Source organism: Malus sylvestris, chromosome 5 (assembly GCF_916048215.2).
Source record: "Malus sylvestris chromosome 5, drMalSylv7.2, whole genome shotgun sequence".
NCBI classification, from domain to species: Eukaryota; Viridiplantae; Streptophyta; class Magnoliopsida; order Rosales; family Rosaceae; genus Malus; species Malus sylvestris.
The window spans coordinates 4,055,641-4,072,917 of NC_062264.1; the positions used below are offsets into that span (position 1 = coordinate 4,055,641).

Consider the following 17,277-nt stretch of genomic DNA (forward strand, 5'->3'; position numbering starts at 1 on the left):
TAAAACTTTTGCTTCTTCAAAGTACTGATAATTCTTTTGGATATATATGGTAATCTTCTCTTTATGCTAGTTATAGTTGGATGTTTGGAACAATAAATACCTGGTAATTGTGGTTGACAGGGTCTATAGGGACAATAATATCTGTTGTTCATACACAATAAACAAATATGATATCAGTTGTATCAATAACTTCTATCCTCGAGGTACTTTACTATTATAATTATACTATTAAAATGCTAAACTTGGCTTTGATACCAAATTCGAAACATATGCTCGGTTAAATAGTCGGATGACCATTATAACAATTAGACATAGAACCTGGCACATGGAACTCGACATGTTTCATCATGACGACCACTAACAGTACAATTATAAGGCCTTAACGGCTGAACTCAGAGGTACGAATAACTCAGAGGTACCCTGGTTAATGTCCAGTTATTTGTATGGCAAACATTCAACTATAACAGAGTGCTCGAACAAAGTATGATCGTCAGTTTAGCAGGTTAATAATATAATCACAATAGTGTTTCCCTGTTTTGGACTAGAAGTCTAATTAAACAAACACACTAAAGAAGGAAAAGAAAACTTACTTAAGACTTGAAGATTGCTTGAATATGTACACTTGAACTTTTATTGATATATGGAATGTTTATAGAGATAGTTGTTTACAAGAAAGTGATTACAAAAAAGTGTTTACAAGGATGCTATGAAGGCTACGAATGCTTGAGTATATGAAGTGAATATGATGTTTTCAGATGTTGAGAGAGGTGTGGTATTCAGGTGTCCTCTGTATGGAAGGAAAGGCTTCCTTATATACAAAATCTAATTCTTTAAAGACAAAATAACATTTCATCTATTTACAATTTTTTGAATAGTGACAGCACACTGTTTCTGAAAACTGTCAGTACTGTTTCTGAAAGCTGGCTGTCTTGTCTTTGCTTGAATGTCATGTGAATTTATGTTGTCTTGGTTGCTGCAGTGTTTGCCACATTTTCTTTTGCATGTGAATTTATATTATCTTGGTTTTTGCAATGTTTGCCACATATCTTTTTGCATGCAAATGCTTTCTGAAAATGTCAATCTCCTTTTTTTTTTTGGATGTATCCACATAATCTTTGCATAAAACTGACCCAATCTTGTATATATGTGTGAAGGGTCGGCATTTTTGAAAAAATCTGTCCTGATGATTAAAAGTAAAGTTTTGAAGGTGTTTTAGTTAGTTTTCCAAAGAAAATTAGAAAAGCTCTAGTGGGCCTTTTTTTATTATTTTCCACCACCTTGGGCATCGGTCCAAAAACTTTCAAGAGAATACTGAATTCGGCTCTAAACTTTTTTATTTAGACATACTTTAATTATTTGAGTAAAACTCAAATTTTAAGGTTCTAACTTGTTCCAACATAAATATGAATTTTTAAGGAAATTAAGTTAGGGTTCTCCTTAAGTTAGTAGGGCTAGCCCATTATATGTGTACTTTTTTAATTTTATATTTATAAATTCATTGAAACTAATAACTAAAATCTAAAATAATAAAATTCAATAGTAAAAAAAGATCTAATGATCCAAATTTAAATCAAATGACTAAAGTAAGTAAAAAAATTCTTTTTAGAATGTGTTTTTGGAATAAAACCTAATTTTTTTTCATTTAAAATGTTAAATTTTAGGGAACTTCTATGAAAAGAACTTGGATTAAGTTTATTTTAATAAAAAAATCATGCTATAACTTTATTTAATTAAAAAAAGTTAAATTTTAATAAAAAAGACAAAAGAACTTAAATTTTAATGAAATAGACATAGTTTTAATAAAAATGACAAAAAATCTGAGGCATGGACTCACGGTACACTGTTTATGAAACTTACTACATTGTTTATGAAACTTAGGACACTGTTTATGAAACTTACTACACTATTTATGAAAACTTACAACATTGTTTATAAAACTTAAGACACTGTTTATGAAAACTTACTACAAATAGTGCCTCAAGAATCATGCAGCATCCATAAGAGGGACTGCTACAGATGGCTGTGGCGAATTCATGCCCAATGGAGAAGATGGCACCATCGAAGCCCTCAAGGGCCTCACCTTTTCGATGGTGGATGTTCTGTTGTGTTGTCAACCACTACGGCTATACACACACGTTCCTTTCTCTCTTACATTTTAAATGCAAAATCAATTTGAACTTTGAAGAAATCTCTATTTCTTCCCTTTATCAATGTTGGCATTAGGTTTTGTGAAAACTTTACAAAAGTATTTCACATATATTGGCTCAGATGATGACCCAATTAATTCAAGTTTTTCCATTATTATAACTTTAGTCACATTTTGCAGCCTGGATATCTTCGTAATCTTTCGGGCATTACATTGAACACTTGGCAAGCACGCTAAGTGGAGCAGATTTTCTTCAACTTCTCGGTCGCATATTTGTCCACTGAGTACTGCAATCGCAAGAAACCCCAATTGGGTTCACCAGAAACTCACACGAAAGCGTCGAAAACATAAAAACAAAAACAAACAAAAAAAATGACAAATTTGTGTACCTGGTTGAGGACCCAAAGGGAGTGATTGTAGGCCCTGAGGAAGAGCTCGGGGAGGGCTTGGTCGTCGTTGGCCTCGACCTCTCTGTAATTGACGAAGTTCTCACGGGCGTACTTAGCGTAGTAAGGTTGAGAGTCCTTTGGCAACCTCCTCACCAATCTCAGAACTTCCGCGTAGATTTTCAATGCTTTCTCCATTTCTCAACTTCCGACTCGCCGATCAGTGATCACTGCCTCAAAACCTTCCACGAAAACAAAAGGAGCACTTGCTTGTCTGAAGAAACGGGCTCTTGTTCATTGCCTAAAAAGATATAATGGGCTAAGCAGGAGCCACACCAAACTTTTGTTACGTTTTTTTTTTCTTTCTCTTGTCCTTATCATTAAATAAAGTTAGTATGCGGTTTTTGATTAAAACTCAAAGTTTTGAAGCCCCTTTCATTAGTTTTCCTTAAATTTTAAGTCAAAAGTTGGAGATTGTCTTACAAAGTTATATTTTATTTAATTTAATCCGTTAAAAAAAAAAAAGAGATTCAAACACGGACATGAAAAGATATTGCAGCTTATGCAGATCCTCAGTCTATGTCGAATGTAAATTCAATATTCTTATTCTAAGGTTAGAATCAAGACTTTATCAAGACATTTTTATCCACATAATTTCTAAGGTTGAGCAATAACTGATGCTCAAAAGAAACAACTGCCTAGTCATCTACTCTTTGTAAGCACAGACGAGAGCAGTTTATTAAATCTAGCATGATAGTTAAAGTAGCTAGAGAATTTTGGAATGTTGGTAATCACTATTCACTGCATAACTGCGGTATTGGAGACGGAATTACAATGTTCACAGAGCAACATACAATGCAATAAGTTCCAAAAATGCGAGATTCAATATCCATATCAAGTCCAAATGTCTACAGGTTCAAGTGCTATAGATTTTGATTGGGACTTCATAGTCTGAACAGACTCTTTAATCTTTATTTTTTCATGCTAAAACCTTTGCACAATTACTCTTTGTAAGTTAGTCTTCTATACTTAACAACTTACTATCACTAACTTTCACTTTTGATAAATTATTAACAAATTGCTTCCACTAATGCAAATATAAGTTTGAAGCTTTGACAGGACACTTCATTCTGGAAGCTTTTCTAGTTGTAATTTCCATCGTGTGAAGAGAAGGAAGCATGGATATGGATAAAAGACAAATGTATAGAGTAAATAAAAAGATATATAGGTGAGAGAGAGAATAAATAAACATAACTGTTTAAAGTTTATACCAGGACGGGTAGCCCTAACCTTAACAAACACATAATTGCAACTGCAACAAATGCATCAAATATTGTAACGAATTTTTTTGTATGGGTGTTTATTTTGTAACAGAGAAAAATGGAATTCATGAATGCAAATTGGATTCTTCATCAAAAGCAAGCAAAGCATTCATAAAATCTCATTAATTATTACTTGGTAGAATTCCTTTGTAATCTTCCATGTTTTCCAAATTAAATATGCAATCTAAGAATTGCGGGAAAATCAAAATAATTAAAACCCCACCAAGTAAAGTCAAAATCATTGAAAGGAACCATGAAAGCTCTCAGATTTCCTGCATAAGAACACATAAAAAAGGAAACGATACCAAGTGTAGTTCAATAGCGGATGCAAAAAAGAGCTTTACCTTGTAATTCGAAGAGAAAGGTCGGCTCTGGAGTGCTGCAATGGGCAGAAGAGATAGACAAAACCGAGGGAGGAAATGGAAGTGAAAGTTGGAACCGAGAAAGGGGAGCTGTAAAATGGGTCTCTCGGTTTCGGGTTCGGCGACTGGTAAAGCAGAGAGAGAGAAGATGATGAATTTTGATTCACAAGGAAATTGCAGCAATCTCTTTCAATTTTAACTTAATAAAAGTAATGGTTTATTTTTAATTAATTAAAGATTTTTTTAATTAAAGTTGTTTTTGATATTTTCCTAACACATAATTTTGATCCTTAAAATTTAAAATCAATGGAAGTGGTTGCTAACATTATCCACCGTCCATTATTTTGATCATTCCATTAAAGAACTTTGTTAAGTGGTCCTGTGATTTTTAATGGAATAATCAAAATGATGGATGATGGACAATATCATGGACCAAAGTCAAGTGTTATGCAAATCTCGGTGACCAAAATCATGTGTTATGTAAATTCCAGAGATCAAAGTTATGTGTTATACCCTCAACTTAACGGACTTTTTTTAACTAAATGACCAAAATAATGGATGATGAACAATCTCAGGATCACTTCTATTGATTTTAAATCTCAGGAACCAAAATTATGTGTTATGCAAATGTCAGAGACCATTTTGACTAAAAAAATCTTAATCAAAACGTGTAGTTATGATATTTTTTATTAACTTTGTTAAAACTTTTGTCAAATTAAGTTGCGGGATATGCACGTAAAGCTGAATCAAATAGCAAATACAGAAAATCAAATGAGAAAAATGTAACAATGATTTTTCAACTTTAACCTAATTAGAGAAATGTTTTCTTAATTTTAATCTAATTTGAACAATGGTTCCTCAAATTTAATCAAATTAATAATCATTCCAATATAACTCAATTTGACAGAATTCTGATTGAATTAATAAAAATAATCATAATACACGTTTTGATAAGTTAAATGTTGAGAGACCAATAATCATAAATTTTTAATTAAAAAATTATTGTTTCAATTGACTTAAAATTCAAGCACCATCTTAACAACTTGATTCATAGCATACGAGCTGTAACAGAAAAAGAAAAAGATTCGTCCAACAGGAAACGGCTTTTGCTTTGCTTCCCATGAAGGGAAAGGTATCACCGGCCACGTTAATGTAACGCTTATCCTATCTGCCAATACTAATTGACACAAATATCCTCATTTTATCAACCGTAACACAAAACACGAAGACCTAAATCGTAATTTCATACGGACCCACGGTTGTCGTCGCTACCTTATACGCACCGTTTCGCGTCGCAAATGGTCTGGAATTCGTTGTCTCTCATAATTTTCATTCCCTTCTTTCCATGTCTTGCTTTTTGTAACGTTTAACCCTCCCATCGAGGGTTTTGAATTCCATTTCCGATTCCTCCTCTCCATCTTCCTCAAATCTCAACAGTTGTTGTGCGATTTGGAATCGGAACCCTAATTGTCGAGCCTTGGATCTAAAGGGTTCCAATGGCGAATCACGAGGAGGAGGACCTCCGAATGGCACTGCGGATGAGTATGCAGAATTCACCTCCGGATCCCAAGCGTAGCAAGCCCAGGGACGGACCCGCCGGAGCTCCGGCTGAGGAGCCGTCGGCAGTGAAGACCCGGAGACTTCAGCGAGAGCTCATGGCTGCTGCAGCTGAGAAGAGAATGCTGGTCGCCAAGAAGTCTTCGCCTTCGGCTTCACCTAGCAAGGTGTTGTCCGGGTCTGCGGGTTCCTGTTCGGGTTTGGCGCCAAAGGTGGTGACGAAGGATAAGGAATTGAGTTTGGAGCAAGTGAATTTGGGAAAGGGGTTGAGCGAAGAGGATGCAAAGCAGCTGTTTTCGATGGTTTTCGGGTCCGAGGTTACCAAGGGCATTCTTGCGCAGTGGAGTAATCAGGGTATAAGGTGTGTATAACATTCCTTTTGTAACTGTGGTCTAATTTTCATGGCTGAAGTTTCTGGCTTTTCTTGTAAAGTTTGTGTATTTTGATGCACCAGTGGAACGGTTCATTTGGGATGGGGCTGGGAATTAGAAAAAGATTTGTCTTTGTAGTGAGTTGGACTAGGGTTCTTGTTTTCTATGTTCAAAACATTTCATTTGCATTTTATATGCAAGTAAGCCGCGATATTTTTCTTAAAAGTAAGCAGCTATGTAAAAAATAATTGATGACTTTAGCGGGTCTTTTAATCAGTGTCATAATGCAGAAACGTAGCAAGAGAGATAGGTTATTGTTTCATTCACAAAGGTAGTTTACTTACTTAGTGCTTGCGCTAAGGGCTAGGGTTGCTTTCTCTGTTGGTTGAATTTGCCACTAGGTGGAATCAGGCTGGATAAGCCTTAAAAACGCACACACAACTGGCTGGACACAAACAAAAGTGTCATGATTAGAAAGAACCAAAACATCAAAGGTAAGAATCCCTAAAGGTAAAGCCAGAAGGGAGTAAATGTGTAATGTGATGTATCAGGCATAGGGGTGGGAGCTGTGTTGTCAAGAAAGGTTCACCCCATTAAAGGTTATTAATTTATCATAAAAACTGTATTAACGAGAACAGAATGTTGTACCGCCAGAGTATTTATTATAAAATCTATTTAACATAATTCTAAAGACACTAATTGACTCTTAATGAACGGCTACTTTGGATCTTCCAAAATAGAAGAAAACAAAATATCCCAAAGCTCTGGACATTAAAGCCCAAAGTGAAGACCAAAATCTGACTTTTATCACATAAAACCTCTTCTCTCTGTGCACTGTGATTCTCCCAAATCCGTTTGTTACGCTCACTGTAAATTACCTTAAAAACTGGCAGACATTAACTCCATAAAGCTTTTTCCTTCCTTTAGCCATCCAAATCAGAGAAGCAGGTTGGAAAGTATGGAAAGAGATGGACTAACTCTTAAATACACAAAAGGACCAAAATTTTTGCCTCCTTATTCTTGGCTTTGTGTTGCATCCAGACTAAACGCCTAGAGGATTTATTATCTCCCAAAATGGGTATGTACTATCGGGTTGGGTGAATTGGACTCAATAATAAACACCCTTTGGCATTCCAGCCTTCCTTTCTTGACCTTCCTGCACTGGGCAGGAATCAACTCCCATACATGGTCTCACTACCTTGCAGAGACTTGTGCTTTTTGGTAAACAGTTGACCGGACCTGTTCACTGCAACTCCCTTTGCGAAGGGGCACCCCTTCTCCTGAAGTTACGGGGCAGTTTTCTTAGTCATCTTCTAGTATGTGATTTAGATGGTGGAGATCATGATATTCTGGGTTTTAACTCTAGGTGCATATGATCCAGAGTTTCCACCTTCTAGTAACTGTCCTACAATCTTCTCAAAAGAAAGAAAAAAGTATATTTAGAGGAAGATAATGACACATTCCCTTAGAAAAAGATAGCAAAGAAGTGAAATCCCCAATTCTGATGGATTAGGTTGTCTTTGATTGCTTTTGGCGGCATAATCCATCAAGGGAACTTGTTTCTCTCATTTACTTTTTCTTTGGAGACCATTCCACATATAACAAATGGGGTGGGAATATATAGGTTTATAAATAGCTTAAGCTTGCTTGTGATGATTGTTGTATAATGGTAAAAACTTGGTCACCTTCACACATTTGTTACTTTTCCCCGAGGCACACATGCTTATGCAATCTTTACCCACATAGCATGAAAATGCTGACATGGTTGTAGACTTTTAGTAAAGCTTTAAAAGATATGATGTGGCAGATTTACTATAGAATTCTATCCAATCAGCTGGATATCTGGACCCATATTTGAAATAGAGTATGGGTGTTGGGCCCTGGCATTAGTTATGTGTATGGTTGGACTCACATTACACGGACAGAGATAGGAACTTAAGAATTAGGATATGAATACATCTTCGTGAAATGTTTTATGGTTTTGCTGATAATTTAATAGGGACATACATTGACAAAAACATGGCGATGCATTTCCGGAGTATTTGTCTTTCATTTTTATCTTTGAAAGTTTAAAGGGCCCTCTAAGCTAACACTGAATGGATGGAAGTTTTTGTTCTTCTAGTTGTTCTTTTCCAGCTAGCAGAAACTCTATACTGGACCTTCAAAACTCAATTCACTGAAACTATGGCCCACCTCTTTGTTTTTAGTATGTCATTGGAATGATGATGGGAAGAAAAGAACAAAAACAAACAGAGAAAGGGACTATTATTAGCTTTTTCAGGTTATGGAGATAAAAACCTTCATATCTGGTCATGCTTCTACTAATCCACATGTGCCGCAGTTAGTTTACTTTATACTTTATTCATCAGAAGACAATCAATTTAAATTTACTGAATCAACTCAACAGTTCTGTATTGTTGTAGTTTTATGATTCTATGCTCAAAACTTAGGTTTCTTTGTGCATCATCCAATTATGCCACCATAATATATAAGTTATTGGAACCACTTCTGTAAGACACCAGTTGTGGACATATTTTAATCACTTGAGGAAACTTGTGCCTGGTTAGAAATTTTGCCTCCATGTTTAACAAGTTTACTGAATTCTCTTCTCACTTTGAATTTCATCACATCCTTAATATGATCTCCATTGTTTATTGTTATTATGGTATTGAAAAATAAATTTGTGGTTGTTTCACTTGTTTGGCTAATATAAAAAACTTTTTTTTATAGGTTTAGCCCTGATCCAGAAACATCTATGGGTCTAGTGCAGCATGAAGGTGGGCCCTGTGGCGTTTTAGCAGCCATTCAAGTAACTTCCTGATTTCTCAACATAATATGTTATGTGTTTCTTTTAATAATGTGGTGTTGCTCAAAATTCTCTTGCTTTGCACATGCAATATCAATGGCACCTTTTGTATTTTGAAGAATATAACTCAATTTTCATGCTATTCGCATAAGAAAGTTTTTTAACTCCTCAATTTTATTGATGTGAGTGAAATTACGGTGGGAGGAAACAAAAATATTGTATTGAGCCTTTTATCCTTTTTTTTTCCTAATATCTGTGTCATATGAAGAATTTTTTATTTTTTTTTTAATATGTGATGTTTTTGAGACATGTTTCTGTCATTGTAATAAGATATGTGTCTTTGCCCCTACCCACCCCCTAGGTTTAATTGACGTTTCTTCAATTTATTAGTATTATTATTTAATATTTCTTGGTGCTTTTTAAAAAATGTTATTGACTTGACAGGCATTTCATGATTCTCTTTTAGACTGGTAATAGTTCTGTTTGGTTGTGCAGGCATTCGTTCTCAAATACCTACTTTTCTACCCAGCTGAATTAGGTAAAGTTGCACCAAACATGCATCAAAATACGGGTTCAGGGACACCGTCTAATAGTCAGTGTGTTGCAACAAATAATTTTGCCTCTCTAACTGAAGATGCAAAAGCAAGGTGATTAATCATTGCATGGTAATTTATATGATGGTTGAACATGCTTATGCATTAAGTTATTCATATTGTAATTAGCACAAGCCACAGACACTTCCTGTACATCCATTCTGGTTAACTCATTTCTGTTGCACATTATTGAGTTGTAAGCAAACACTGCAAACTTTTCCCTCCTTTGTAAATATACACTAATTTCACTGGAAAAATATTGTTTAACTTTTGTTTCTACATAAAGTATAAGGAGAAATCAGAGCATTTTTATAGGATGTGCAAAAATGTTTTTCAGTTGTTTTTATATGCAAGGCTAATGACTAGTAAGTCTTACTTTTTGTAACCACTTTACCTTTGTATATTAAACTTTTGTAAGATTTACCATCTCCTTGCGCTCTTCAGAAATTGTTTTACGATTTCACATTGTACCTTAACTTTTTATGTGCAAGGCTTCTGCTTTTAGGATTATTATTTTCTTTTCTCTGAAATTGGCACAAATATGTTTTTTTTCTTTCTATTTGGAATAGTATTGGATAAAGAGGTATTCGTAAAGACTAAGAGATACAGAATCTCACCCAAAAGACGAGATCCAGAAGCCCTAAGCGCTGCCCAAAACTTGAACTATTTCCACACCTCTTCCACTTCCATTCCCCCAACATCTTCAACGATCCGCTGATTCCTTTCTGACCAAATAGCCTTAATAATAGCCAACCCCAAGCAACCCATATATTGATTAGCCTTCCTTCCACCACCCAATAATTAACTTCTCAGCAAACAAATAAAAAAAGTTTTGTCGCCAACCAATAAACTTTAATCTGGTTAATAAAAAGCACCCTGACTTACAACTAAAAGGGAAAGATAAGAAAACATGATCCACTCTCTCCCCCAAACTCTTGCATAAATACACCAATCTGGGCATAAAAAGGATCCCAGCCCATGTCCTTGGGGTAAATTGCTGGTGTTAACCTTCCCATGTACCACCAACCGAGCCAAAAACCATAACCTTGAGTGAAACCATATATTTCCAAATCATGCTGAAAGGAAGAAAAAGACGACTGCCTGATATGTGTCTGAACCCGGTTTGAAATAGGATTATAAGAAAATTTGCATGAAAGTTCTAAGCACCATCTTCTTGCATCCTCTCTGTATGAAAATTATTTGACCCTATGTTGATTCATGTTGGTAATTTGATAATATTTTTCATGATTGATTAAGTTGACTCATGGGAATTCATGTTGCTGAAACCAACACTTCGTCCTTTTGACAGAGTACTTATTAGAAGTATGGGCGAGATATTGTTCTTATGTGGAAGCAACAAAAGGGCGGTGATTGCGACTTTAAGTGTTATTGGAGAAGAAACTGAGAGGTCTGAAGACAGACTGAATGATGAAGTAAGTGAACTGGAGCTAGTAATTCATGCACTTTTTTTTTCTTTTCTCCTGATAAGAATAATGTATGATGCACTTGCAGAATATTCATATGGATTTGGTTTGAATTAAACTTTGAGCCTTTATATTTCTGCTCTGACAGGTAATAACCAAGTCACTTGAAGGTCTTTCAATTGAATCGGCTGCTGATTTGCATAAAGTGCTAAGAGTTAGCACATACACAACACAAGAAAGTGCATTTCAGAGGCTCCAAGCAGTGCTTCCTGCTTTTCAAAGTCGTATGGGGGCACTGCTGTTCCTCATTTCTGCTTTACTTTCTCGTGGACTGGTATGTTTTTTAAGCTTGAAAGCTCTTTTGAACACTGTACACTTTAATTCAGTAACGCAGTGATATTTTTTTGTTAACTAAACTAATTTATTGAACTTACTCTACTGCAGGACTTAGTTCAATCTGATAGGGACGACCCCAGCCTACCCCTTGTCACTGCTCCGTTTGGCCATGCCTCACAGGTATGCATCCATATGAATGAGTTCCACTTTTGGCCCAGTGCTTCAGTACTTGATCCATTTGCTATTCTCTTTATGAACCTTGCATTAAAATTTCATTGTTCTGCCTTGTACGTTATGGAACAGGAAATTGTGAACTTATTGCTCTGCGGGCAGGCAGTCCCTAATGTTTTCGATGGAAAGATGGATTTGGGTGGTGGCATGTCTTTAAAAGGCATATCGAAAACTGTGGAAGTTGGATTCCTCACTCTGTTAGAATCCCTAAATTTCTGTAAGGTTGGTCAATATTTGAAAAGTCCAAAATGGCCAATCTGGGTAGTTGGAAGCGAGTCTCACTATACAGTCCTTTTTTCTCTTGATACCACTGTCCAAGATGAGAATGAATTGGAAGGAAGGGAATCACATATTCGGAAAGCTTTTGATGCACAAGATCAGAGTGGCGGCGGTGGTTTTATTAGTGTAGAAGGCTTTCATCAAGTCCTTAGGGAAACTAACGTAAAACTTCCAACTGAGAAGGTTGACCTCCTCTGCAGCACAGGATTTATTGTATGGAGCGAATTCTGGCAGGTCATTTTGGATTTGGACAAGAGCTTAGGAGGCCTGAAGGATTCAACTGGATTGATGGGTAAGAAGGTGTTTGATCTTTACCATTTTAATGGAATTGCAAAATCTGACCTGAATGGAAGCCAGACAAGCTCGGGAGGCGAGATTCCAGTTCAAAGACCTAGGCTCACAAAATTGAGGGTGTCGGTACCTCCAAGGTGGACTCCTGAAGAATACATGACAGATGTGGTAGTGACCTCAGCTTCTAGTGGTAATGAATCTGGAGGGAAAGTCTCAGAAATTGCTAAGCCGGAGCCTGCTCAGCATGCACCTCTGGTGGACTGCATAAGAACACGCTGGCCCCGTGCTGTCTGCAATTGGGTAGGTGACCCGCCTAGCATAGTCTGAGTTGTTTGCGAATCTTATTTGGGTATCGTTTGCCGTACTTTCATTGCTGAAGCAGGAGAACTAATATTGCAAGCTAAAAGGATGAGCTTGTGGTCGAAGTGCCACCATTAAGATACGAAGTGCTCATCTAATGTTTTCTTCAGTCTCAACACGTGGACAGTGTAGATGGCGTCCTCTGTACATGCTGCAGCTTCAGCAATCAATTCGATCTTTGATTCGTCAACATATTGAAGGGAGGGGGAAAAAGATCTTGTGCAAGTTTATTGTCTATCCAAATTGTAAAATTCATCCATATAATCAATCACCTTTGTTGTGGAGTAGAGGAGTTATCGGTTCCTGGGAAAGACTTCAATAAACGAACATCGAGTCTGTCGCCTTGTCGAAATTATTGTAATGATTTTTACTGCATTACTGCTGTTATACAGTAGCAAGTTTTCCTGGTCTTGATGTGTTACATATGTAATCCCTTCTCCTGAACCTTGTTGCAAGGTTAAAAGCTATAAGCTTCTTTTTTGGCATTCCTCACGTTTGAGATTTTGTTGGCATCTTTGTACTACCGTACTGTCCCAATCCTATTAATATCATCTCAATTTTGCACCTACAACCCACGCTCTGTTACAATCATGACACTTACGTGTGTCCTTCCTGAGATCCCCATGATTGAAGTAACGAAACGTTGTGTTCGTGCCACCACAGCGAGCGCAGGGAATTGTCTTCTTGCGAGCCTCCTCTCCAGCTCGGTCTCTTTCATCAGCAGCAGGATGCAAAGCTGTAGGCGTTTACCAAATGTCAAAGGGAATGTTGGTACAGTAGTACGAAGATGCCAAAATCTCAAACGTTAGGAATGTCAAGTTAATTACCAGGTCTGGAGGAGCCGGCTTCCTCTCTTCCATTCTTGTTTACAACTTCTGGCTTCTTCTTCCTCTCTACGTCCTTCTGAGTTTCTGGCTGGCTTCTTGGCTTCCTCTCTACGTCCTTCTTCTGAGTCTCTGGCTTCTTGGCCTCAACAGCCTGTATGAATGAACAGAATAATACATGTTACATCCTCCGTTTGAATATAAAAAAGCGAAAGCCTACACATTTGTGATTTCGTCAGTTGAACTTACCCTTTCCTCCTTAACATGCACCTTGTTCTCCTCTCTGATTCTTTCCAACTCAACAATGTTGTTCAGAGATTTACTTCGCAACTGAATTAAGTACCCCAAACGGTAGAAATGATAGACGAAAACAAAAGAGAAAAATTACCAAATAGATCACAAGGGAAAAGGATACGCGCCGTCTTCCAAAATTTTAAGCAGCATCTTGGCATTCTGTCAGCACATTCAGAAGATAATATAACAAAGTAATTAAACAAACTAAATCATCAAAAACAAAACAATTTAGCCAAATCAGATTGACAAAAAGACAACCTTTTCACTCCTGGTTGTGGAATAAAGTTGCATGAGCATCATTTTTTCCTGACAACATATTCAGATCAAACAAGTCACATTAATGAAGAGGAATAAAGGAAAAAAAGGAATACTTACATCATGAATATTTTGAGCCACTTTAGGCCATCTCCAACCGAAGGGTTCAAAGAGCCAGAGGGCCGAAAATAGCCCGAAAACCGTCTCCAACCGAGGGCTAGGTCAGAGGGCTCTGGAATCTAGGAGGGCCCCACGGAATCGGAGAGGGCTAGAGGGCTGGAGGGCTGGCTATTTTTTTTTTAATGTTTTGTTATTTCTGTCGGTTATAACCGACAAGATTTCTTAAAAAATTCAAATGCAACGGCTAGTAGCCGTTGCATTTGTTTTTTTTTTTTTACATTTTTATTATTATTTTTTATTTACAAAATTTTTCATATAACTTCTATTTTTTAACTTCTATTTTTTCCTATAACTTCTATTTCACAAAATTTATTTCATATTTTTTTTAAATTCCATTTTTTTCCTATAACTTCTATTTCACAAAATTTGTTTCATATATTTTTTTAAATTCCATTTTTTTTTCTATAACTTCTATTTCACAAAATTTGTTTCATATTTTTTTTTTAAATTCTATTTTTTTTTCCTATAACTTCCTAAGGCATTATACAACATTAAATTAAATTAAGTAACATGAAACAACAGTAAATTAAATTAAGTAACATGAAACAACATTAAACAATATGAAACAACATTAAATAACATTAACCAACATAAAAATTATACAACATGAAACTTAAACAACATTTTTAAAAACATTTAAGTTGTAGTTTTTAAATAATAAATTATGTTTGGCCCTATGGCCCTTTGGCTCTCGGTTGAGGACGGTTTTTTGTGACAGGGCTAAAACGAGCCCTCTAGCCCTCTGGCCCTCGGTTGGAGACGGATGCAAATATGGCACTGTACTGTTCATTAAAATATTAAGGCCATCTCCAACCGAAGGCTGACCAGATGGCTCGTTTGAGCCCTCTAGCCCTCCAAGATTCCCCAAGATATTCATATTTTAATGAACAGTACAGGGCCATATTTGCCTCCGTCTCCAACCGAGGGCCAGAGGGCCAAATGGCTCGTTTTAGCCCTGTCACAAAAAACCGTCTCCAACCGAGGGCCAAACATAATTTATTATTTAAAAACTACAATTTAATGTTGTATAAATGGCCTAGGAAGTTATACGAAAAAAATAGAATTGAAAAAAAATATGAAACAAATTTTGTGAAATAAAAGTTATATAGGAAAAAAAATATGAAACAAAATTTGATTCATATGAAAAGGAAAAAAAAAGGGGAAAAAAAGAAGTTTACATTCATTAAAAAAAAAAAAAAGAAGTTTAAATTCATTAAAAAAAATGTTGTTTAAGTTTCATGTTGTTAAATGTTTTTAAAAATGTTGTTTAAGTTTCATGTTGTTAAATGTTTTTTTATGTTGTATAATTTGTATGTTGGTTAATGTTATTTAATGTTATTTCATATTGTTTAATGTTGTTTCATGTTACTTAATTTAATTTAATGTTGTATAAATGGCCTAGGAAAAAAATAGAATTGAAAAAAATTATGAAACAAATTTTGTGAAATAGAAGTTATAGGAAAAAAAATATGAATCAAATTTTGTAAAATAGAAGTTATAGGAAAAAAATAGAATTTAAAAAAAAATTGAAACAAATTTTGTAAAATAGAATTGAAAAAAAATATGAAACAAAATTTGATTAATATGAAAAGGAAAAAAAAAGGGAAAAAAAAGTTTAAATTCATTAAAAAAAAAAAGCCTAATAATACAACGGCTACTAGCCGTTATATTAAAAAACATTCAAACTATTAGTGTCGGTTATAACCGACACTAATAGTAGAACTATTAAAAAAAAAATAAAACCTCTTTAATGCTGTCGGTTTTAACCGACATCAATAGAAAACATTAAAAAAAAAATAAGCCAGCCCTCCAGCCCTCTCCGATCCCGTGGGGCCCTCCCAGATTCCAGAGCCCTCTGGCCTAGCCCTTGGTTGGAGACGGTTTTAGGGCTATTTTCGGCCCTCTGGCCCTCTGGATCATTCGGTTGGAGATGGCCTAATATCTTAGAGAATCTTGGAGAGCCAGATGGCTAAAACAAGTTGGAGATGGCCTTAGTGAAGGAACCAACTTGATCCGCATTCGATCCCTCCACTTTCTTACATGTTTTCTTCTTATCTGGCATCGAATTCAGGCCAAAATTCTCAGTCGTTTTCAGCAAGCAATGCATAATCTTAGAAAAAAGCCCTGAAATATAAGTCCTTTTTAACATAACAAAGCATAATATTACGTAAAGCCCAAAACTTTCAGTCTTTTCTCAGAAAAACAAAGCATAATCTTACAAAAAAAACCAGAAGTTTAGGTCATTTTCAAGTAAACAAAGCTAACTTTACATAAAGCCAAAAAGTTTCAGTCTTTTTTCAGATAACAAAGCATAATCTCACAAAAAGGCCTAAAAATTTCACTCATTTTTCGAAGGGGTGGTGCTATCCACACACTCCTGTTTATCTTCCACACATTCTTCTTAAGTAACTTTCAGACACCGGTCCGATGAATTCAAGATGACTAAATGACAGAAATTAACAGGGTTGTGTGGAAGATAAAAGAGGTGTGTGGATAGCACACCCTTTCTAAAACCAAAGCATGAATTACAAAAAAAATAGATCAAAAATTTCAGTTACAATCCCTCATATAATTCAGCAATCAAACAGAGCAATGCACCTAGTTTATGTTTACAAATTTTATCATATAAAAACAAAAAAAAAGCAAAAATCCAAACTGAAATTCTTTACAAGAAATTATACTTGCAGGCAGCAAATGTAATGTATCAATCTGGCCTTCCATGTAAACCCTAACAGAATAAATCTAACCCGTAAACCCTAAAAAGATTTGAGCTTTGAGCCCAACCAGAAAGAAATGCATGCTCAAATTGGGAGCAATTTTACCTTGAGCTGCATTGTCATCTTCTAAGTTGATTACTTCAACTATGTCCGGTATGATCTCTCTCTTTCTCACTCCCCTTGCAGGCAACCCATCCATCTCTCTCTCTCACTCTCTCTCTCTGTGAGGTACCTACTGCTACTTGTCTTGGTTCGACTGTAAATGCTCTACTTACCACACATTTTTTTGTACTATACCACCTCTGTAATAGAAGTAGGGTTTCAGAATTCAATTGGTCTAATTTGGAACCGGCTGATAGTTATCTATCCTACAAACATATCAAGATTAAAAAAAGAATACTAACGCAATACCTATATTTATTTAGGCCATCTCCAACCGAAGGGTCCAGAGGGCCAGAGGGCCGAAAATAGCCCGAAAACCGTCTCCAACCGAGGGCTAGGCCAGAGGGCTCTGGAATCTGGGAGGGCCCACAGAATCGAAGA

The 17,277-nt window shown here is 35.9% G+C and overlaps 3 protein-coding genes across 6 annotated transcripts; 1 reads left to right on the top strand and 2 right to left on the bottom strand.

Moving 5' to 3' along the window:
- Nucleotides 1-2,171: 2,171 nt before the first annotated feature.
- LOC126624711 (LYR motif-containing protein At3g19508-like) lies at nt 2,172-4,394 on the bottom strand. Of its 3 annotated transcripts, none has more exons than XM_050293812.1 (3): nt 4,199-4,394; nt 2,536-2,774; nt 2,172-2,433 (listed from the first exon to the last, which is right to left on the bottom strand). In XM_050293812.1, exons 2-3 carry the CDS (start codon nt 2,728-2,730, stop codon nt 2,380-2,382), a joined length of 249 nt encoding a protein of 82 aa, XP_050149769.1. In that variant the 5' UTR covers nt 2,731-2,774; nt 4,199-4,394; the 3' UTR covers nt 2,172-2,379. The 3 variants fall into 3 exon arrangements, with proteins under 3 accessions (XP_050149769.1, XP_050149768.1, XP_050149767.1); XM_050293811.1 differs by having other exon boundaries at nt 2,536-2,833; XM_050293810.1 differs by having other exon boundaries at nt 2,536-2,851.
- Nucleotides 4,395-5,516: 1,122 nt separating this feature from the next.
- LOC126624704 (uncharacterized) lies at nt 5,517-12,949 on the top strand. The gene is made up of 7 exons (XM_050293797.1): nt 5,517-6,134; nt 8,875-8,953; nt 9,446-9,597; nt 10,853-10,976; nt 11,116-11,301; nt 11,412-11,483; nt 11,607-12,949. Exons 1-7 carry the CDS (start codon nt 5,713-5,715, stop codon nt 12,429-12,431), a joined length of 1,860 nt encoding a protein of 619 aa, XP_050149754.1. The 5' UTR covers nt 5,517-5,712; the 3' UTR covers nt 12,432-12,949.
- Nucleotides 12,950-13,007: 58 nt separating this feature from the next.
- Nucleotides 13,008-17,047, bottom strand: LOC126624709 (dof zinc finger protein 5-like). 2 transcript variants are annotated; one of them, XM_050293807.1, is made up of 7 exons: nt 16,840-17,047; nt 16,058-16,072; nt 13,841-13,888; nt 13,704-13,741; nt 13,538-13,610; nt 13,292-13,442; nt 13,008-13,200 (listed from the first exon to the last, which is right to left on the bottom strand). In XM_050293807.1, exons 1-7 carry the CDS (start codon nt 16,855-16,857, stop codon nt 13,013-13,015), a joined length of 531 nt encoding a protein of 176 aa, XP_050149764.1. In that variant the 5' UTR covers nt 16,858-17,047; the 3' UTR covers nt 13,008-13,012. The 2 variants fall into 2 exon arrangements, with proteins under 2 accessions (XP_050149764.1, XP_050149765.1); XM_050293808.1 differs by lacking the exons at nt 16,058-16,072; nt 16,840-17,047 and adding an exon at nt 13,958-14,291.
- Between the last annotated feature and the right edge of the window lie 230 nt (nt 17,048-17,277).